We start from the raw sequence: 17474 nt of genomic DNA, 5'->3' as shown, positions 1-17474 counted from the left end.
TGTTACAATTGTACTAGCCTCAACCACTTCCTCTGGCAGTTCATTCCATGCACATACCACCTTCTGCATTAGATAATTCCTTTGCTTAACAAAAATGTCAGAGGTAAGGGCAAAAGGCAATTAAATGGAGTTAGGCTACATATTAGTCATGATCTCACTGAAGGGCAGAACAGGGGGAAGAGGCTGAATGGCCTACTGTTGTTCCTATGTTCTTCTCTTTTTTCTCCCCATTTGTGGATCTGGTCTCTGGCTGCACTTACAATGTGTAAAAACTGTTATTGAGTAAAAGGCACTCTGGGCTTCCTGACTAACTGTCCACAATCCTTTTTCTGACTAATGGTCACCCATTCCTTCTCTCACTTCACTTTCTAATACTGTGGGGTGACCACATATAAAAATGAGTCCTCTGCATGATTTTCAGCCTTGCAAATGCACTGCTGTGTCTCCAGCCAATGCTCAACCTTCAAAATCCTGTGCTCAAGCTAATCAAACTGGTGGCACTTGTTCCAGTCAGCCAGGAGGATCTATGACTTCCTACGTTACTGCAGGCAGTGCAACGTACAGGATATTAAATTAAATTTCTCTTAACCAAAATTTAAGTCAAGTAGAAAATAATAACTAAGTTTCTTTTATTGCTAACATTGAACTGTAAATTAGTAGAAATTATTAATCTTTACTGACAAATGACTTTTGTTCATGTGCCTATAAATTCTTACTTTCTCTATGCTGGTTTAGAAATATAAATTTTTCTAATTTTTGGGGTTGAAAAATAGTCCTAATAGTAGTTGATCAATGACCAATTGACTCTCACGACTTTCTCGTGATTGCATTCCCACACTTCTTCCAAACTCAGCCAAACAGTTAAGGTCAGGGATCCCATGGTCCTCAACACCTCTCAATCCCAGAAGATAGCAGAAAGACTCTGAGCTATGGTTCACTTTATTCAAAGGCCCATAATATGCTCCTATTCAGATCCAACTCCTCTTACCCTCCAAAAAGAAGAGAAAAGCTCAGCCCCTCTTTATTCAAAGTTCCAGGATGGGTTCCCATGCAGGTCCAATTCCTCCTACACCCAGAAGGTCCACCACTGATCTGTGTACTTCTTGGTCCTCACTTCACCAGCTACTCTGGGTGATGCTGACTCCCTGACTTGAGGCCCTCACCTCAGTTGATTCTGTCTGAGGTAGTGTTGGTATTCTTTAGTGATTTTGGTGCTGTATTCATCCAGATAACCAGAGAACCAGAGAACCTTCCATCACACTTATGCAATGTAGCATGAGAACAAGCTTTAAAAAAATTAGAATGTGACTTACACAGAATTGCCAGCCTTTGATCCTTTCTTGTAGCTGCAATATTAATATGGCTTGTCCAGTTCAGTTTCTGGTTATTGGCGAACCACAAGGTGTTGTTAGTGTGAGATCAAGCAATGGTATTACTTTGAATGTCAAGGGGAGATGGTTAGGTTCTATCTTGTTGAAAACCAGTAATTGTTTGGTATGTATCTAGCTTTAATGATACTTGTCACTTATCAGCACAAGCATGAATGTTGCCCAGATGGAGCCATGGGCTGCCTTAATATCTGAGTCATTGCCAACAATACTGAAAAGTATTCAACCATCAGTGAATGTGAACATGCATATTTCTGAATTTAGGATGAAGAAGAAATTTATTGATGAAGCAACTGAAGACAGTTAAGCGTAGGACTTAAGCCTGAGGAATTTCTGTAGTAACTTCCAAAGACTGACACAATTGACTTTCAACTATCACAGCTCTTCCTTTGTGTGAGGTATAGCTCCAACCTGTGAAGAGTTTCCCCAAATCTCAGCTGACTTAAACTTTGCTAGAACTCCTTGATGCCATACTTAGTTAAATGCTGCTTTGATGTCAAGGGCAGTCACTTGCAACTCACCTCTGGAGCTTAGCTTTTGTATCCATGTTTGGATCAAGGCAAATAAGGTCAGGATCTAAGTGGCTGTGGTGGAACACATCTGAATGACAGTGAGTTTGTTATTGTTCAGAAAGTGCTGCTTGATAACAGTTGACATCCTCTTTCATCACTTCTGCAAGTCATTGAGAGTAAACTGTTGGGGCAGCAATTATGCAAGTTAGATTTATCCTGCTTTTTATAGACAGGACAAATTGGACAATTTTCCATGTTGGCTGTAGATATCAGTGTTTTAGCTGTTCTAGAATAGCATAGCTAGGGAAACAAGACTATGGCATGATTTAATATTGAAAGAATTTTTCTATTGTAAAACAGACACAATCAGGGCCAATTTTGAACAGCAATATCAACGCATCCTCAGGATGAGTGACAATTTTTTCATAAAACAGAATTATGTCAGTAAGTGTGCTATGGTTTGATGGAAATTTGATTCCGATGAATGCAAGGAGAGATACGCTTACTCTACACAGAATTCTCATCAGAAGCCAGGGCTGAGGAAAAACTAGTAAACCTAGGAAATTATACAAATTATACCTAGGATCTGCCTTGTGTACCTGCAAATGGAACTCCAGTATGATCAGTATATTAATTTCACAGTTTTACAGTGGTTTTTACATATTTATTCCCAACAGGATCAACAGCAGACGTCTCGCCTGCTCCACTCAGGATCACTCAGTGATGACTCTGAGGCTACCAACAAAAGAGAACTTTTTGACCATATAGAACTTCTTAAAACAACGTCTCTCATGTGCCAGCAAGAGTACCAGGACATCCTTGATTTTACAGTATTGTTGATCAAAACACTGGACATTATACCTCTTTTCCTATTACATCCATTTTCTACTCCGATCCCACAGTTTGCACCACAAATGTTCCCCACAAACAGGCTTAATGAAAACATATGGAAGCATCAGCCACAATGGAAATAATAATAAAAAGATGATGGAATAGGTAAAAAATAATAAAAGTTGCATATTGTTAATAAAATGATAGAAACAAGAGATAAGGACAAAAAAGAAAGTAAAAGTAGTCAAAAGAAATAAACTCATTGTGAGTTCTGGCCAATCTTCCTCTGGTCCTTGTCATACAAAACCATTTCAGTATTTTGAAATAGGTTACCTCATGTAACTTAGTGCTAGCCAGTTAGCATCACACTAAACTGATAATTTATGAGAAGCTAGTAAACATAAATCCAATCTTTTTGAAAAAAGGCAAATTTTCCATTAATGTAACATAAGCATAACAATACTCACAGCATCCTTGATCCATTCTAAATATTCAGTAATGTAGCCAACTACAGTGTCGCAATAATTATACATTTCCTAGGAAACAAATGCATTTTATAAAACATCACCCGGAAAATTTGCATTTATATAGACTGTTATGATCCCAATGATGTTACCACTGGTCAAGTCAGATCCCAGATTAAATTATATTTTGTTTGTTTCTTAATTTAACATGCTGCTCTTATACTAAAACATAAGCACAGAAGGCTGCAGATTTGGTTTTAACAAAATAGGATTTAATCCACAAAAGAAATAAAAGTAAACTAAATAAAACCAAATTATCTATGATAGTTCAATAGATTTCAAAACATGCAGCAAAACAAAATCCCACCTGCTCAATAACACCACCACTTTACAGTTAATTAAAATCATAGAGAGTTCCCTTCCCTATTAAATCTGTCAATTTGACCTAACTGTTCTTCTCAGTTCTGGTTCTGTGAGTTGTGAAGCCTTTTCCTTGATCACTGGCATCGAGCTCTTAGACTTTTTCAACTGTAAGTAATGAGCAGAGTTCTAACAAACACTCCTGTTCTGAAAGTTTTCAGAGTTTGCAACTCTTAAACTAAGTTAACTGATTTCTTTAACTTAGCAATCCTTTGAAAAGCTCTCGAACTAAATTAGGAATATAGGAATAGGTGCAAGTCATTCTGCCCTTCAAGTATGTTTGCCATTTATAATGATCAAAAATGATCAAACACTTCAATGCAACTTACCCAAAGAATCCTCATAATCATTTACTATATTGGTAATCTACTTAACATAAGTTGAAGACTAATTTCCACAGCCATCTTGGGTAGAGAATTCCAAAGACTCACAACCCTCTGAGTAAAGTAAATTTCCCTCATCTCGGTCCAAAACAACTTCTGCTTTGTCTTAAAATTGATTCCCCCGGGTTTTGACTACCCAACCATGGAAACATCTTACCTGCATCTGCCCTTTCCATCCCTTGTAGGGACAAGGGAATTTAAAATGAAGAACAATGAAGAAGCTGATGAGTTAAATTCATACTTCGTCTCTATCTTCATAAAGGAGGACATGAAAATGTACTAGAAATAATGGGGATCACAAGACTTGGGCGAGAGGGGGAAGTTGAAGCCAACCTGCATTAGTACACAAATTACGTTGGAGAAATTGATGGGCTTGAAGGACCTGATAAGCTACAGCCCAGAATACTTAAGGAAGTGGCCCTAGATATAGTCAATGCATCGGTGGCCATCTTCCAAGATTCTTTCGTCTACAGCTAATGCAACTCCACTATTTGTAAAGGAAGGCAGAGAGAAAACAAGGATTACAGATCAGTGAATTGGATGTCAGTAATGAGGAAGATGGTGGAGTTCCAGTGCTGGACTGGGTGACAAAGTTTAAATCACACAACACCAGGTTTATTTGAAAGTACTAGTTTTTGGAGAAATGCTCAGAAACCAAGGATTTTATATCAGATCACTTAGAAAATAACAGTAGAATCAAACAGAGTCACCATGAATTTACAAAAGGAAAATAATGCTGAAAAATCTACTGGGATTCTTTGAGGATATAACTAATACAGTTGATTGGGGAACCTGTGGGTGTTGTTTATTTACACTTTCAGAAGCTTTTGACGAAGTCCCATTTAGCAGATTAATCTATAAAATTTATGTTTGTGGAATCGAGGATATTGTATTGAGATGGATAAAAAATTGGCTCCGAGACAGGAAACTTTAGAGAAATAAATGAATCTTTTTCTGAATGGTGGTGTGTGACTAGTGGGATACAACAGGGATCAGTACTAGGACCTCAGCTATTCACAGTGTATGTTAATGATATAGAGATGAGGGAACTAAATGTCATATTGCAAAATTTGCACATGACACAAAGTTGGGTGTAAGAGTACACTGCGAGGAGGGTACAGATATAATTGCAGTGTGATTTGTTCAGGCTGGGTAAATGGGAAAATGCATGGCAGATGCACTGTATGTAGATAAATGTGAGGTTATCCACTTTGGTAGCAAAAGTAGGAAGACAGATTATTATTTGAATGGCTGAAAATTGTGAGAGGAAAATATTCATTGATACCTGGATATCCCCATGCTCCAATCACTGAAAGTAAGCCTGCAGGTGCAACAGACAGTAAAGAAGCCAAACTGGACATTGGCCTTCATTGGAAGAGGATTTGAATACAGGAGCAAGGATATCTTGTTGCAGTTACACAGGAACTAGTGAGGCCACACCTGGAATAATGTGTGCAATTTTGGTCTCCTTATTTGTGGAAAGATGTTCTTGCTATGCAGGGAGTGCAGCGAAGGTTTGGCAAAATGATTCCTGGCATGGCAGAACTGATGTATGAGGAGTTATTGAGTCAGCTAGGTTTGTATTAACTGGAGTTTAGAACAATGAGGAGACCACTAGAAATCTATATAATTCTAACAGGACTAGACATGTTAGATATCAGGGTATTCCCAATGATAGGGGACTACAGAATTAGGGGTCATAGTTTAAGGATAAAGGGTAAACCTTTTGGGACTGAGATCAAAGGAATTTCATCACCCAGAGAGTGGTGAGTTTGTAGAATTCTTTCCCACTGAACATGATTGAGGCCAACAAATTGCGTTTTCAAGGAGGTAAATATAGCTCTTCTTGCTAAAGGGAGCAAGGGTAAGGGAGGGGGAGTGGGATTAGGGTATTGAGCTCAATGACAGGTGGCAAAGCAGTGCCGAGGGTTGAATGGCCTACTCTTCCTCACCCCATTTTCTATATTTCTATATTTATCAACTCTACCTGTTAAATACTCAAAGAACTCTAACACATTTATCAAACATAATTTCCCTTTCACAAAACCATGCTATTTGATTGCATTCAATTTTTCAAAATGCTATTTCTTCCTTAATCATGGACTCTAGCATTTTCTCAATGACAGATATTAGGCTAACTGGCCTATACTTTCTGTCTCCCTCTCTTCTTGATAGGAGCATTACATTAGTGATTTGCCAAGCTGTTAGCACCCTCCCAGAATCCAATGTGTTCTGGAATATTTTGACCAATGTCTCCACTATCTCTGCAGCCACTTCCTTTAAACCCTTGAATGCAGGCCATCAGATCTTAGCAATTTGTCTGCATTTAGTCCCTTCAGTTTGTCAAATATTTTGTTCCTTGTGATGTAGAATGTTACATGATCTTTCCTCCCATTGGTACCTTGCTTTAGTGGTATCTTTGGGACGTTTAAGTACTGCGAAGATTGATGCAAAGTACTAGATTCTTAGAGTCCCATCTGTCAGCACTTGGCCCATATTCCTCTAAAACCTTCCTATTCATATACCCATCCAGATGCCTTTTAAATGTTGTAATTGTACCAGCCTCCACCACTTTCTCTGTTCTGGCAGTTCCCTGTATCTGATTAGCAATTCTCCAGTTACATCTTCCAAAGGTTTGATGGTTACTTTAGATAATCCTTGTTCTCTTTATACACTCATATTATTGACATTTGATATTATATTTCTTGCTATTATACTTTCATATTCAATTTTCTCTCAGTTCATTAGATTTTTAGTCATCGACTCCTGGTTCCTAAAAAGGGCTCTCAAACCTTTGGCCTACCACTGATTTTTTTCACTTTGTCCTCTCCTTGACCACCTTTGTAAACCACAGGTGTTCCATCCTTCTCACCAAGTCCTTCTTTTTGACCAGGACAAATTGTTATTGAGCATTATGAACTTTCTGCTTAATGTCACCCATGTTCATCTTCTGACTTTCTCCTTAATTTATTTTCCCAGCCATTTTAGAGAACTCCTTATACCTCTGAATTGCCTTTATTTAAGCTGGGGACATTGATGGGAGATCTAATTTGCTCTCCCTCAAACCGAATTTGAAATTCTGCCATGAAGTGACTTATATCTCTGAAAGGATGATTAAATATAAGACCTGTTATGAATCCGACCTCATTACTAGATCCAAAATCCTGGGTAGGTTCTGCAACATACTACTCCAAAAAGCAATCCTGATGTACTCTAGGATTTATCTTCTGTGTCACCTTTGCCATTCTGATTTAGTTAATATACAGGTTAAAATTATCCATGAAAATTACAGTGCCTTCTTAAATACTTCCACTATTTCCCAATTTATACTTTGTCCAACAGTGAGGCAACTCATCAGGGACCAATAGGTCACTCCCACTATGACTTCTTCCCCTGTTATGCCTCATTTTCACCGAAATTGATTCTTGATTTATTGCATGTATATTACTAATCACCAACACACTGATACCTTAGTTTATCACACCTCCTTTTTCTTTTTGCTTATTCTTCTGGAATATCAACACCCTTGGATTATTGAGTCCCAACTTTGGTCCCCCCACCCATATCTCCATAATAGTCAGGTCAATTTTTTAAATACCCCTTCAATTAAACTCCATGCCTCCCCACTTCTCCCTACTAATTAGTTTAAAGACCTACCTACAACTTTAGCTGTATGATTCATCAGGACACTGATTCTAGCATGGTTCAAATGAAGCCCATCAAACAAAACTGCCCTCTTCCCCTGTGCTGGTGCCAGTGCCTCAAAGATCAGAAACTATCTGTCCCACATCAATCATACAGGCATGCTTTTTCATCTCTAAATTTATTTACCCTAAACTAATCTTCACATTGCTCAGTTAGTAGTTCTCAGTTTATACCTTTGAGGCCTTGCTTTGTAATTTAGCCCCAAGCTGCTCTTCATTCCTCAGATGAACCTCTTTCCTAGTCCTACCAATGTTGTCAGCACTCACATCAACTGGATCGTTCCCCTCCGACTCCAAGTTCATCTTCAGGTATAAGAGATGTCCTGAACCTTGGCACCAAGTAGGTAACACAGCTTTCAGGACTCCCTGAGTTTGTTGCAGAAAATCTAAGCTATCCCCTATCACTTTGATGTTTCTCATTTCTCCCACCACTTGAATGATGCTCTGCACCATGGTGCTGTGGTCAGTTCACTCACTTTCCCTGCAGACATGCCCTTGTCTCCAACAGGAGCAAAAACCTTGTAACTATGAGATAAGAGTATTGACAGACTCCTCCAAGCTAAAGTCTGGATTCCAACACCTGCCTCATTTGCAGTCACACCCTCTTGCTATTGACCATGCATCAAATTTGATGTGATTAATCTAAGGGCTGTGACTGCCTCCTGAAACAGTCCCCTCCATGATGTGTTGCAGTAATTTAGCCTCAAGGTAGTCAACACTTACTGAAGAATCTCGTCAACTATGAGCAGTTAACATTTGCTGTCACCAGTCACTGTGTATGCACTGAACCCTCCAGCTCCTAAATACCATTGATGCAACACATGAAGGCCACAATGAGGCGGGGAGAAATGACGGGATGGATGGGAGGGGACACAAACAGGGGATAGATGAGTTGGTAAGGAGCAGAAAGACAACATGAAGATACAGGGGACTCGTGCAAAATAGAGGGCTGCAATGTGGGAATAGGGAAATTGAGGCCTGAAGAGGGCTGTAAACAGAGAGGGGAGCTGCAGAGGGCTGTAAGGAGACAGGGGCCCTATAAGGTTGCTTGGGAGAATCAAGAGAGCTTTCAAGTAGGTGAGTTAGAGATAAATTGCAAGTGGGTCAGGAGCAGGTAAAGGTGGCAGAGAAGTGGCTAGGAGGGAGGGGGGTGGCTGTGGGTGGGGTACAAGGGAACCAGGGGGCCTTTAAACAATCTGACAGAAAGAGGAATCCTTAAGAGGAAGAAACAAGGTAATTGAAAGGAGGCTTTAGAGGTGGAGTGGTTGGAGATAATAGGTGCAAGATGATTGTGGGGAGATGAGGAGACTGCAAGGTAAGTGGGGAAAATTGAGAGGCTGCACTGTCGGTGAGAGAAAGAGGTACGCAATAAGGGTGGGAAGGACAGTGAGGCAGCAAGAGCAGAAAAAGAGAGATGCTGCAAAAAAAGTAAGCAGTTTCAAATCTGTTCACAAAGGAAATGAAGCTAAGACAAGCAGGTAATTAATTAGATGTAAATGAATGATTAACCCTAACCCTAAAGCATCTTAAGCAGAAGGTGACGACTGCAGATGCTGGAGATCAGAGTTGAAGAGTGTAGAGCTGGAAAAGCACAGTTGATCATGCAGCATCTGAGGTGCAGGAGAATTGACATTTCAAGCATAAACCCTCCATCAGAAATGAGGTTTGTGGCCCAAGGGAAGATAAATGGGAGGGGGGGTGGGGCTGCGGGGAAGATAGCTGGGAATGCGATAGGTGGATGGAGGTACAGTATGGTGGTGATAGGTTGGAGAGGAGGGTGGAGCAGATAGGTGAGAAGGAAGATGGAGAGGTAGGACAGTTCAAGAGGGCAGTGCCGAGTCGGAAGGTTGGATCTCGGATAAGGTGAGGGGGAGGGAAATGAGGGAACTGGTGAAATCGACATTGAGTCCATGTGGTTAGACAGTCTCAAGGAGGAAGATGAGTTGTTCTTCCTCCAGGGATTGGGTGGTTAGGGTTTGGCGGTGAAGGTGGCCCAGGGCTTGCATGTCCTTGGAGGAGTGGGAGGGGGAGTTAAAGTGTTAGGGGTCAGGCCAGTGGGGTTGTTCAGTGCGTGTCTCCCAGAGACGTTCTCTGAAATGATCCGCAAGTTAACGTTCTGTCCCCTCAATGTAGAGGAAACCACATCAGGAGCAACGGACACAGTAGATGATGTGTGTGGAAGTATCCTTTGGGGCCTTGGATGGAGGTGAGGGGGGAGGTGTGGGCTCAGGTTTTGCACTTCCTGCTGTTGGGAATGGAGACGGTGTTGGGAATGGAGGGTGGGTTGGTGGAGGGCGTGGACCTAACAAGGGAGCCGCGGAGAAGATGGTCTCTTCAGATTGCAGATAGGGGTGGGAAGAGAAATGTATCTTTGGTGGTGAGGTCTGTTTATAGGTGGCGAAAATGGCAGAGGATGATGTGATGTATCTGGAGTTTGTTGGGGTGGAAGATGAGGACCAGAGGGGCTTTGTCCTTGTTGCGATTGGAGGGGTGGAATTCAAGGGCAGAGGTGCAGGATGTGGAGGAAATGTGCAGGAGGGCATTGATGACTACGTGGGAGGGGACATTACGATCTTTGAAGAAGGAGGTCAGTTGGGATGTTCTATGGTGGAATTGGTCCTCTGGGAGCAGATGAGGCAGAGGTGAAGGAATTGGGAATACGGGTTAGCGCTTTTACAGGATGCAAGGTGGGAGGAAGTGTAGGGCAGGAAGCTGTTGGGGTTGGTGGGTTTGTTGTAGATGTCTGTGTTGAGTCGGTCATCAGAAATGGAGATGGAGAGGTTCAGGAAGGGGAGGGATACCAAGATGGTGCAGATGAACTTGAGGTTGGGGTGGACGGTGTTTGTGAAGTTGATGAACAATTCAACCTCCTCATGGGAGCACAAAGTGGTGCTGACACAATCATCAAGGTAGCGGGGGAAGAGGTGGGGAATGATGCAAGCGTAGCTGCGTAAGATGGACTGTTCCATGTACCCAACAAAGCGGCAGGCATGGCTATCCCTTTGGTCTGTTGGAAGTGGAAGTATCATCCTCTGCCATTTCTGTCACCTACAAACAGATCCCACCAGCGATATATTTCCCTCCCCACCCCTATCTGCATTCCTGAGAGACCATTCCCTCCGCGACTCCCTTGATAAGTCCATGTACTCCACCAAACCATCCTCCACTTCCGGTACCTTCCCTTGCTACTGCAAGAAGGGCAAAACCTGCGCCCACACATCCCCCCTTGCCTCCATCCAAGGCCTGAAAGGATCCTTCTATGTCCAACAGAGATTTTTCTGCACTTCCACACACATCACTTACTATGTCCATTGCTCCCGATGTGGTCTCCTCTACATTGTGGAAACCAGATGCCAACCTGCGGAATATTTCAGAGAACATCTCTGGGACACAGTGGATTAAACAACCCCACCACCCTGTGGCCAAATGCTTTAAGTTCCCCTTCCACTCAGTCAAGGATATGCAAGTCCCCAGCCTTCTCCACTGTCAGTCCCTAACTACCCAATGCCTGCAGGAAGTACGCCTCATCTTCTGCCTTGGGACCCTTCAACCACCCAAGATCAATGGAGATTCCACCAGTTTCCTCATTTCCCCTCCTCCCCCACCTTATCCCAGATTCAACCTTCCAACCCGGCACTGCCCTCTTGAACTGTCCTACCTCTCCATCTTCCTTCTCACCTATCTGCTCCACCCTCCTCTCTGACCTATTGCCTTCACCCCCACCTTCATCTACTTATCGCATTCCCAGCTACCTTCTCTGCAGTCCCACCCCCTCCCATTTATCTCTCAGCCCCCTTGGGCCACAAGCCTCATTCCTGATGGAGGGCTTATGCTCAAAACGTCGATTTCCTGGTGGGGTTGTTTAGTGCATGTGTCCCAGAGATGTTCTCTGAAATGTTCCATAAGTTGGCGTATGGTTTCCACAATGTAGAGGAGACCACATCAGGAGCAATGGACACAGTAGATGATGTGTGTGGAAGTGCAGAAAAATCTCTGTTGGATGTAGAAGGATCCTTTTGGGCCTTGGATGCCGCATGACCGGCTGTGCTTTTCTAGCTCCACAATCTTTGTCCCTAAAGCATCTTAATAAGTAGCTACTATGTGGAGACAATGAAATGGAAGTCTTTGCAATGAACACTATCAATTGTTAAATTTAGATCTGAGATTGAGATATGAAATGCAGTAAGAAAGTTAAAAATATTATTAGTTACAATATTCCAAAAATATTATTAGTTACAATATTCCAATGTGTGCCTGAAAAAATATGAAAGGTGTGCTTAGAGTGACGGCTTTTTGTGTGTAGAAGTGTGAATCAGTTAATTTGAAAAAAAATTTGTTGACAATTTATGTTTGTTTTATCGGCCAATTAAAATATCGTTGTACCTGTGAAATTAATACTTTTTCTGTGTTGTGGCTTTAAGTTTACTGTAGGCAGATAATTACTGAGGATATTAACAGTATACTTTGAATTCTATTTCTCTGTGAGTCCAAATGCTCCATATGTCAACACAAATACAGTAATGTTACTATGTAAATTTTTCATCTATTAGGGGACTTAGTGACTGTGTAAAGTATCCCTGAAAACTCAAATGTAGCTCCTGAAAATCAAAAAGTAGCCCTCAAGAGGAACCCTCAAAGCACTATCTTGTGTGTCTTTCATGACTTTAAGGTGCCCCAAAGTGCTTTATAGCCAGTGAGGTATTCTTGAATTATAGTCATTGATGTATTAGAGTGTATTAAGTAAATAGGAACATTAAGCAATTGGCTGAGATTTTTGGATGTCCATGAGAGCATTACCTGCTTTACAATGTTGGTACCATTGTTGTTGATTAGGTACTGAGCTGCTTCAACGGAATTCATTATGCCTCCCACTTTTATCTGTGGAAAAGTAAAAGCAATTACGTATAATTACAAAGAAGGAACTATACAAAAAAGACTATTCAGCTCAATTAGTCTGCACTGCACTTATATTTCACCTGAGCTTCCTCCTACCCTTCTCCATCTAACGATTTGCATCGCATTCTATTACCTTCTTTGTCACGTATTTATCTAGGTTCCCCTAATACATTTCTATACATTTTGTCTGAACTCCTTTGGTAGGAAGTTCTACATTTGAACCATCCTCTTGTTTAAAAAACAGGTTCTTCTGAATTACTTACGGTATTTATTAGTGACTCCCATTTATGGTCTCTCACTTTCATCTCATAAAGAAAATTACATATTTAAATGAGTGATGATTGTGTAACTGAATTATACATCATTTTTGCAGGAAAATGCATAGCAGTTAACTTCTCCACTCACATTTCTACTACCATTCATAAATCAGGAAATAATATAAAGAAGGCCACACTATCCTCATGCTCATTCTACCAATCAATAAGATTACGGATGATCTGATCTTGGATCTAGTCTTTCCTATTCCCAAAACCCTTGGCCCTATTAACATTTAAGTCTGAAATCTTCTGGTCTCTGGATAATCAAAAATACATACCACTAAGTTTAAATCCAAAAACCAGTCTCTGCCTTAAATATATTCAATAACCCAGCCTCTACAAGTCTCTCTGGAGAAGAAGCAACTGATTCACAACCCTCAGAGATATTCCTCCTCATCTCAGTCTTAAATAGACAAATTCTAATTCTGAAATCATCTCCCATAGAATCCCATGTGATAGGAAAGATCTTCTCAGCATCTGACAATGTGAAGTAACCTCAGGATCTTAAATAGGCCAATAGGATCACATACCTTTAACTCATCGAAGTCCAACTTGTTCAACTTCTCAGAAAAGAACCCAAACATCCCAGGAGTCTATCTAGTGAACCTTCTCAGATCTTCTTCCAAGTATAATCCCTTTAAATTGTGGAGGCCAAAACTATGAGCTGAATCTTATTCGTAATTGACTAAATATCATTTTAATTGACTTTTATGGAAGATTTCTTTCCACAAGGCCGTGTGAGTTTTCTCAAGCTTTCTTCTCAAACTCACCTTAGTAGCTGGGTGTGACATCACTATGATATCCCTCTTGTCTGGTGCTAACTGGATTCTCTTCCCTTGATAGAAGTACTTATCATTGTAAGTTATCCCAGGATTACTGCCACTGATGCCATCCTTGACCCCAAACTATGCACCTGGGCAAGTGTTGACTATCCAGAATTGCTCTTGACCATCAATGCAGTGGCATAGCAGCCACAAAGTAACATTATCACATCATCAAGGCGGCAGCACTGACACGTCCTTGCACACAGAACTGCCATTCCTACCACAATAATTGTTTAAGCACCAGGCCACATAACTTGGCTGTCCTTAGCCACACACCTATCCTCCAATCTTTAAACCACTGCAACTCTTTCCTTAATGCCCAGTGTCGACCAATTATCTTATCATGGTTCAATGTGGCACCATCACAAACAAGGAAAATTCTAGTTTAAAACATTCACCTTGATTCACCAATATCAAAGTGAACAGAAATCAAACAAACATCTGCATTTGCCTCTTGGAACTGTAGCTTACATATTGAATACTAACAATTTTTGAGTCAATGAGTGATCACTGCACTTAGCTCTTATCTACTGGAACCAGATATCAATTTAATACTGTCTGGTTTCAGCTGTCTGATGCTGCACCACTCTATCATTCTCAGATGACTGCTACTGCTCTGCCAGCTCTTCAGCATCTATCACATCCCTTCTTTATTTGCTTTAGTTGCGTAGAGCACAGCTTGCTGGAATTGTGCGGTACACTCTGCCTAAATACGCTGATCCAAGAAGTGGAATCTCATCCCCAGGAGTTCTAACATCTGCTCCATCATGGTCCTGGTCAAAGAATGTGCAGCATTGTATTCACACTCAGGCAGGGAGTGTAAGGAGTCATCAATTGAAGTTGTTGAGGATAGTCTTTGTAACCTAGCAACCAGCTCTGTAAGACATCTGGCCCCTCAAATACAGCACGAACATGAGAGCTCTCAAGGATATGCGCATCATGGCAGCTCCCAGGATACTGGGTGCAAACATCTAAGAAATGGAATCAATGATCAGAGATTACTTGCACATTGATGGTATGGAACCCTTTCCAATTGATGAAGTCAGCTGTATTACGAAATCTCCCAGGACCAGTGTGAACAGTATATAGTGCCCTACACCTGGGAGAAACCAACTATGTTACTAAAATCTAATGCCTAGGCTGCTGCCCCTCAACTTGTCATGAAGAAACAAGACGAAGTGGCATGAGCTAATACAAATGGCATCAGGATTCGATACCTTTGTTAGTGGACAATTGAGAAATTCCACACAGATCTCCCATGGCTCCTTTCAAGCAGTCAATCTCACACAAGTAAGACACAGTTATCACCTTGACATGCACTAGAATAGGATGGTCATTCACTCCTTCAAGTCAAAGTTCCTGCTCCAGCAGTTGGCATAGTAGTGTTACAATTTTCTGGAACATCTTCAGTCTGCAGTAACATTGCACCTTGCTTCTCCAGTGGAAATGGTATCAATGATGATAGACTCTGGCCCTCCTATATCTCCTGCAGGTACTGGAGGGACATTTAGCTGCATGTTTTTCTGTTGTAGATGGCTCACCATTCCCTGGAGCTTGTTAATGGGCCTGGGCTTGATGGTGTTCCTCTTCCAATCTTTGCACCAATGTTGCACTGCAGCATCAACAATGATAACCCTTGCTGTGGTTGGATCCATTAGTTACATTTGCAATAAACTCACGCAGGAAACATAAAAACTAGAACATGTCCTCACTAATGTGAACAGTCAGCACACACATCATTTACAAATGACAGCTTTGCACATTGTTCCAAAGAATGGGTCATAGAGCACTCTAACAAGGGGGACGAAGGAATGATTTCACAAGAAATTTTGACGTTGGACCTTATTCTGATGAAAGTATTTCGCTTCATGCTGCAAAGATACAACTAGATTTTGCAAGTACTGCATGACAACTGACCGTCTTCTCCTCCCGGTTCAATGTTACCTGCAAAAGGCATCATTATATGTGTAAGTCTGTTACATTCGACCTGTGTATGTTGAGAAAGAATCAGATCGATGTGCCTGGGAAGCCAATGATGTCTTGCATTAGGTTTGTGCAAAGAGGTCCATAGGGACATTTTTTAATATCATCTGGGATTATCTGTGCCTACACAGAGATGTTTACCTTTAATCTGCAAGGACAATGATATGGTTAAGATTACTTGTGACCAGTTTTACACCTCATACTCTTGTACATTGCATGAACTGCACATACACAATGATATGATTGTAAATGACTTCAACCCTGTACTCTGCAAGTGCACGCAATTTTTAAATTCACTCATGGGATGTGGGTGTTGCTCGTTGTGCCAGCATTTATTGTCCATCCCTAGTTACCCTTGAAAAGGTGGTGATGAGTTGCCTTCTTGAATAGTTCAGCTCGTTTGGTGTTTGTACCTCCACAGAAGTAGCAGGGGGGATTTCCAAGATTTTGACTAAGAGAACTGAAGGAATGGTGATAGATTTTCATGTCAGGATGGTATGAGAGGCTTGGAGAGGAGCTTGCTGGTGGTAGTGTTCCTTGTGGATGCTGTCCTTGGTCTTCTAGATGGTAGTGGTTGTAGGTTTGGAAGGTGCTATCTGAGGAGTCATGGTGAATTTCAGTGTTGTATCTTGTCAATGGTGCACACCAATGCTACTAATATCAGATTCCTAGTTTTGACCTACTCTTGAAGGCAGAGTACTTGTGAGTCCAATTAAGTTTCTCATTAATTGTAAACATGAGGAAACTGATAAAGAAGGATTCAGTGACGATGATACCATTAAATGTCAAGGGACATTGATTAGATTCTCTCTTGTTGGAATTAGTCATTGTCTGGTATTCGTGTATCACTTGCTACTTGTCAGCCTAAGCCTGGATATTGTCCAGATCTGTTGCATTTGAACATGGACTGTTTCAGAATCTGAGTTGGCACAAACGGTGCTGAACATTGTGCAATTGTGAGCAAACATCACCATTTCTGACCTTATGACAAAGGAAAGATCATTAATGAAGCAGCTGAAGATGGTTGGCCAATAGAACAAACTTGAAGAATTCCTGGAGCAGAGATAACTGACCTCCAAAAAACACAACCATCTTCCAATGTGCAAAATATGACTCTTACCAGCTAAGAGTTTGCCCTGAATCCTACTGACACCATTGGCTCTTTCATGCCACACTCGATCAAATAGAGCCTTTATGTCAAGGGCAGTCATTGTCACCTTACCTCTGGAATTCAGCTTTTTTGTCAATGCTTGGACAAAGGCTGTATAGAGATCTGGAGCTGAATGGCCCTTGCGGTTCCCAAACTGAGCATTAGTGAGCAGATTGTTGCTAAGTAAGTTTTGCTTGATAGCACTGTTGATTATACTTCCCATTACCTTGTTGATGATTGAACGTAGACTGTGGGGATGTGATTGGCCGGGTTGGATTTCTCATTGCCTCTTCTGTACAAGACATAACTGAGCAGTTTTTCACATTGTCGGGTAGATGTCAGTGTTGTAGCTCTATTGGAACAGCTTGACTAATGGAGCAGCAAGTTCTGAAGCACAGGTCATCAGTACTGTTGATTGAATGCTATCTGGGCTCCCAGCCTTTGCAGTATCCAGTGCCTTCAAGTAGTGTTCTCTATAATATTTTCATCTTCTGCACAGACCTCCGTGGTCTATATGTGACAGAATCAGAGGTTAGTGCTGTGATCCATGGAAATAAGCAGAACATCAAAGCAGTTACACAGCTTAGAGGGAACATTGCCTG

General features: G+C 41.3%; 1 protein-coding gene across 5 annotated transcripts in view; it reads right to left on the bottom strand.

Moving 5' to 3' along the window:
* LOC132819835 (prominin-1-A-like) overlaps window positions 1-17474 on the bottom strand; it is a 287338-nt gene that overhangs the window by 46402 nt on the left and 223462 nt on the right. For all 5 annotated transcript variants that reach the window (XR_009645127.1, XM_060831697.1, XM_060831707.1 and 2 more), the window contains 2 exons: window positions 12500-12580; window positions 3199-3267 (listed from right to left, as the gene is read on the bottom strand). Coding sequence is in view for 4 of the 5 variants with exons in the window: in XM_060831697.1 (XP_060687680.1) it covers window positions 3199-3267; window positions 12500-12580 (150 nt within the window). In the remaining variant the exon portion in view is untranslated. The remainder of the gene's footprint in view (window positions 1-3198; window positions 3268-12499; window positions 12581-17474) is intronic.

This window comes from Hemiscyllium ocellatum, chromosome 1 (assembly GCF_020745735.1).
Source record: "Hemiscyllium ocellatum isolate sHemOce1 chromosome 1, sHemOce1.pat.X.cur, whole genome shotgun sequence".
Classification (NCBI taxonomy): domain Eukaryota; kingdom Metazoa; phylum Chordata; class Chondrichthyes; order Orectolobiformes; family Hemiscylliidae; genus Hemiscyllium; species Hemiscyllium ocellatum.
The sequence above is the reverse complement of the archived record's forward strand: the minus strand, read 5'-3'. Positions and strand labels throughout refer to the sequence as shown.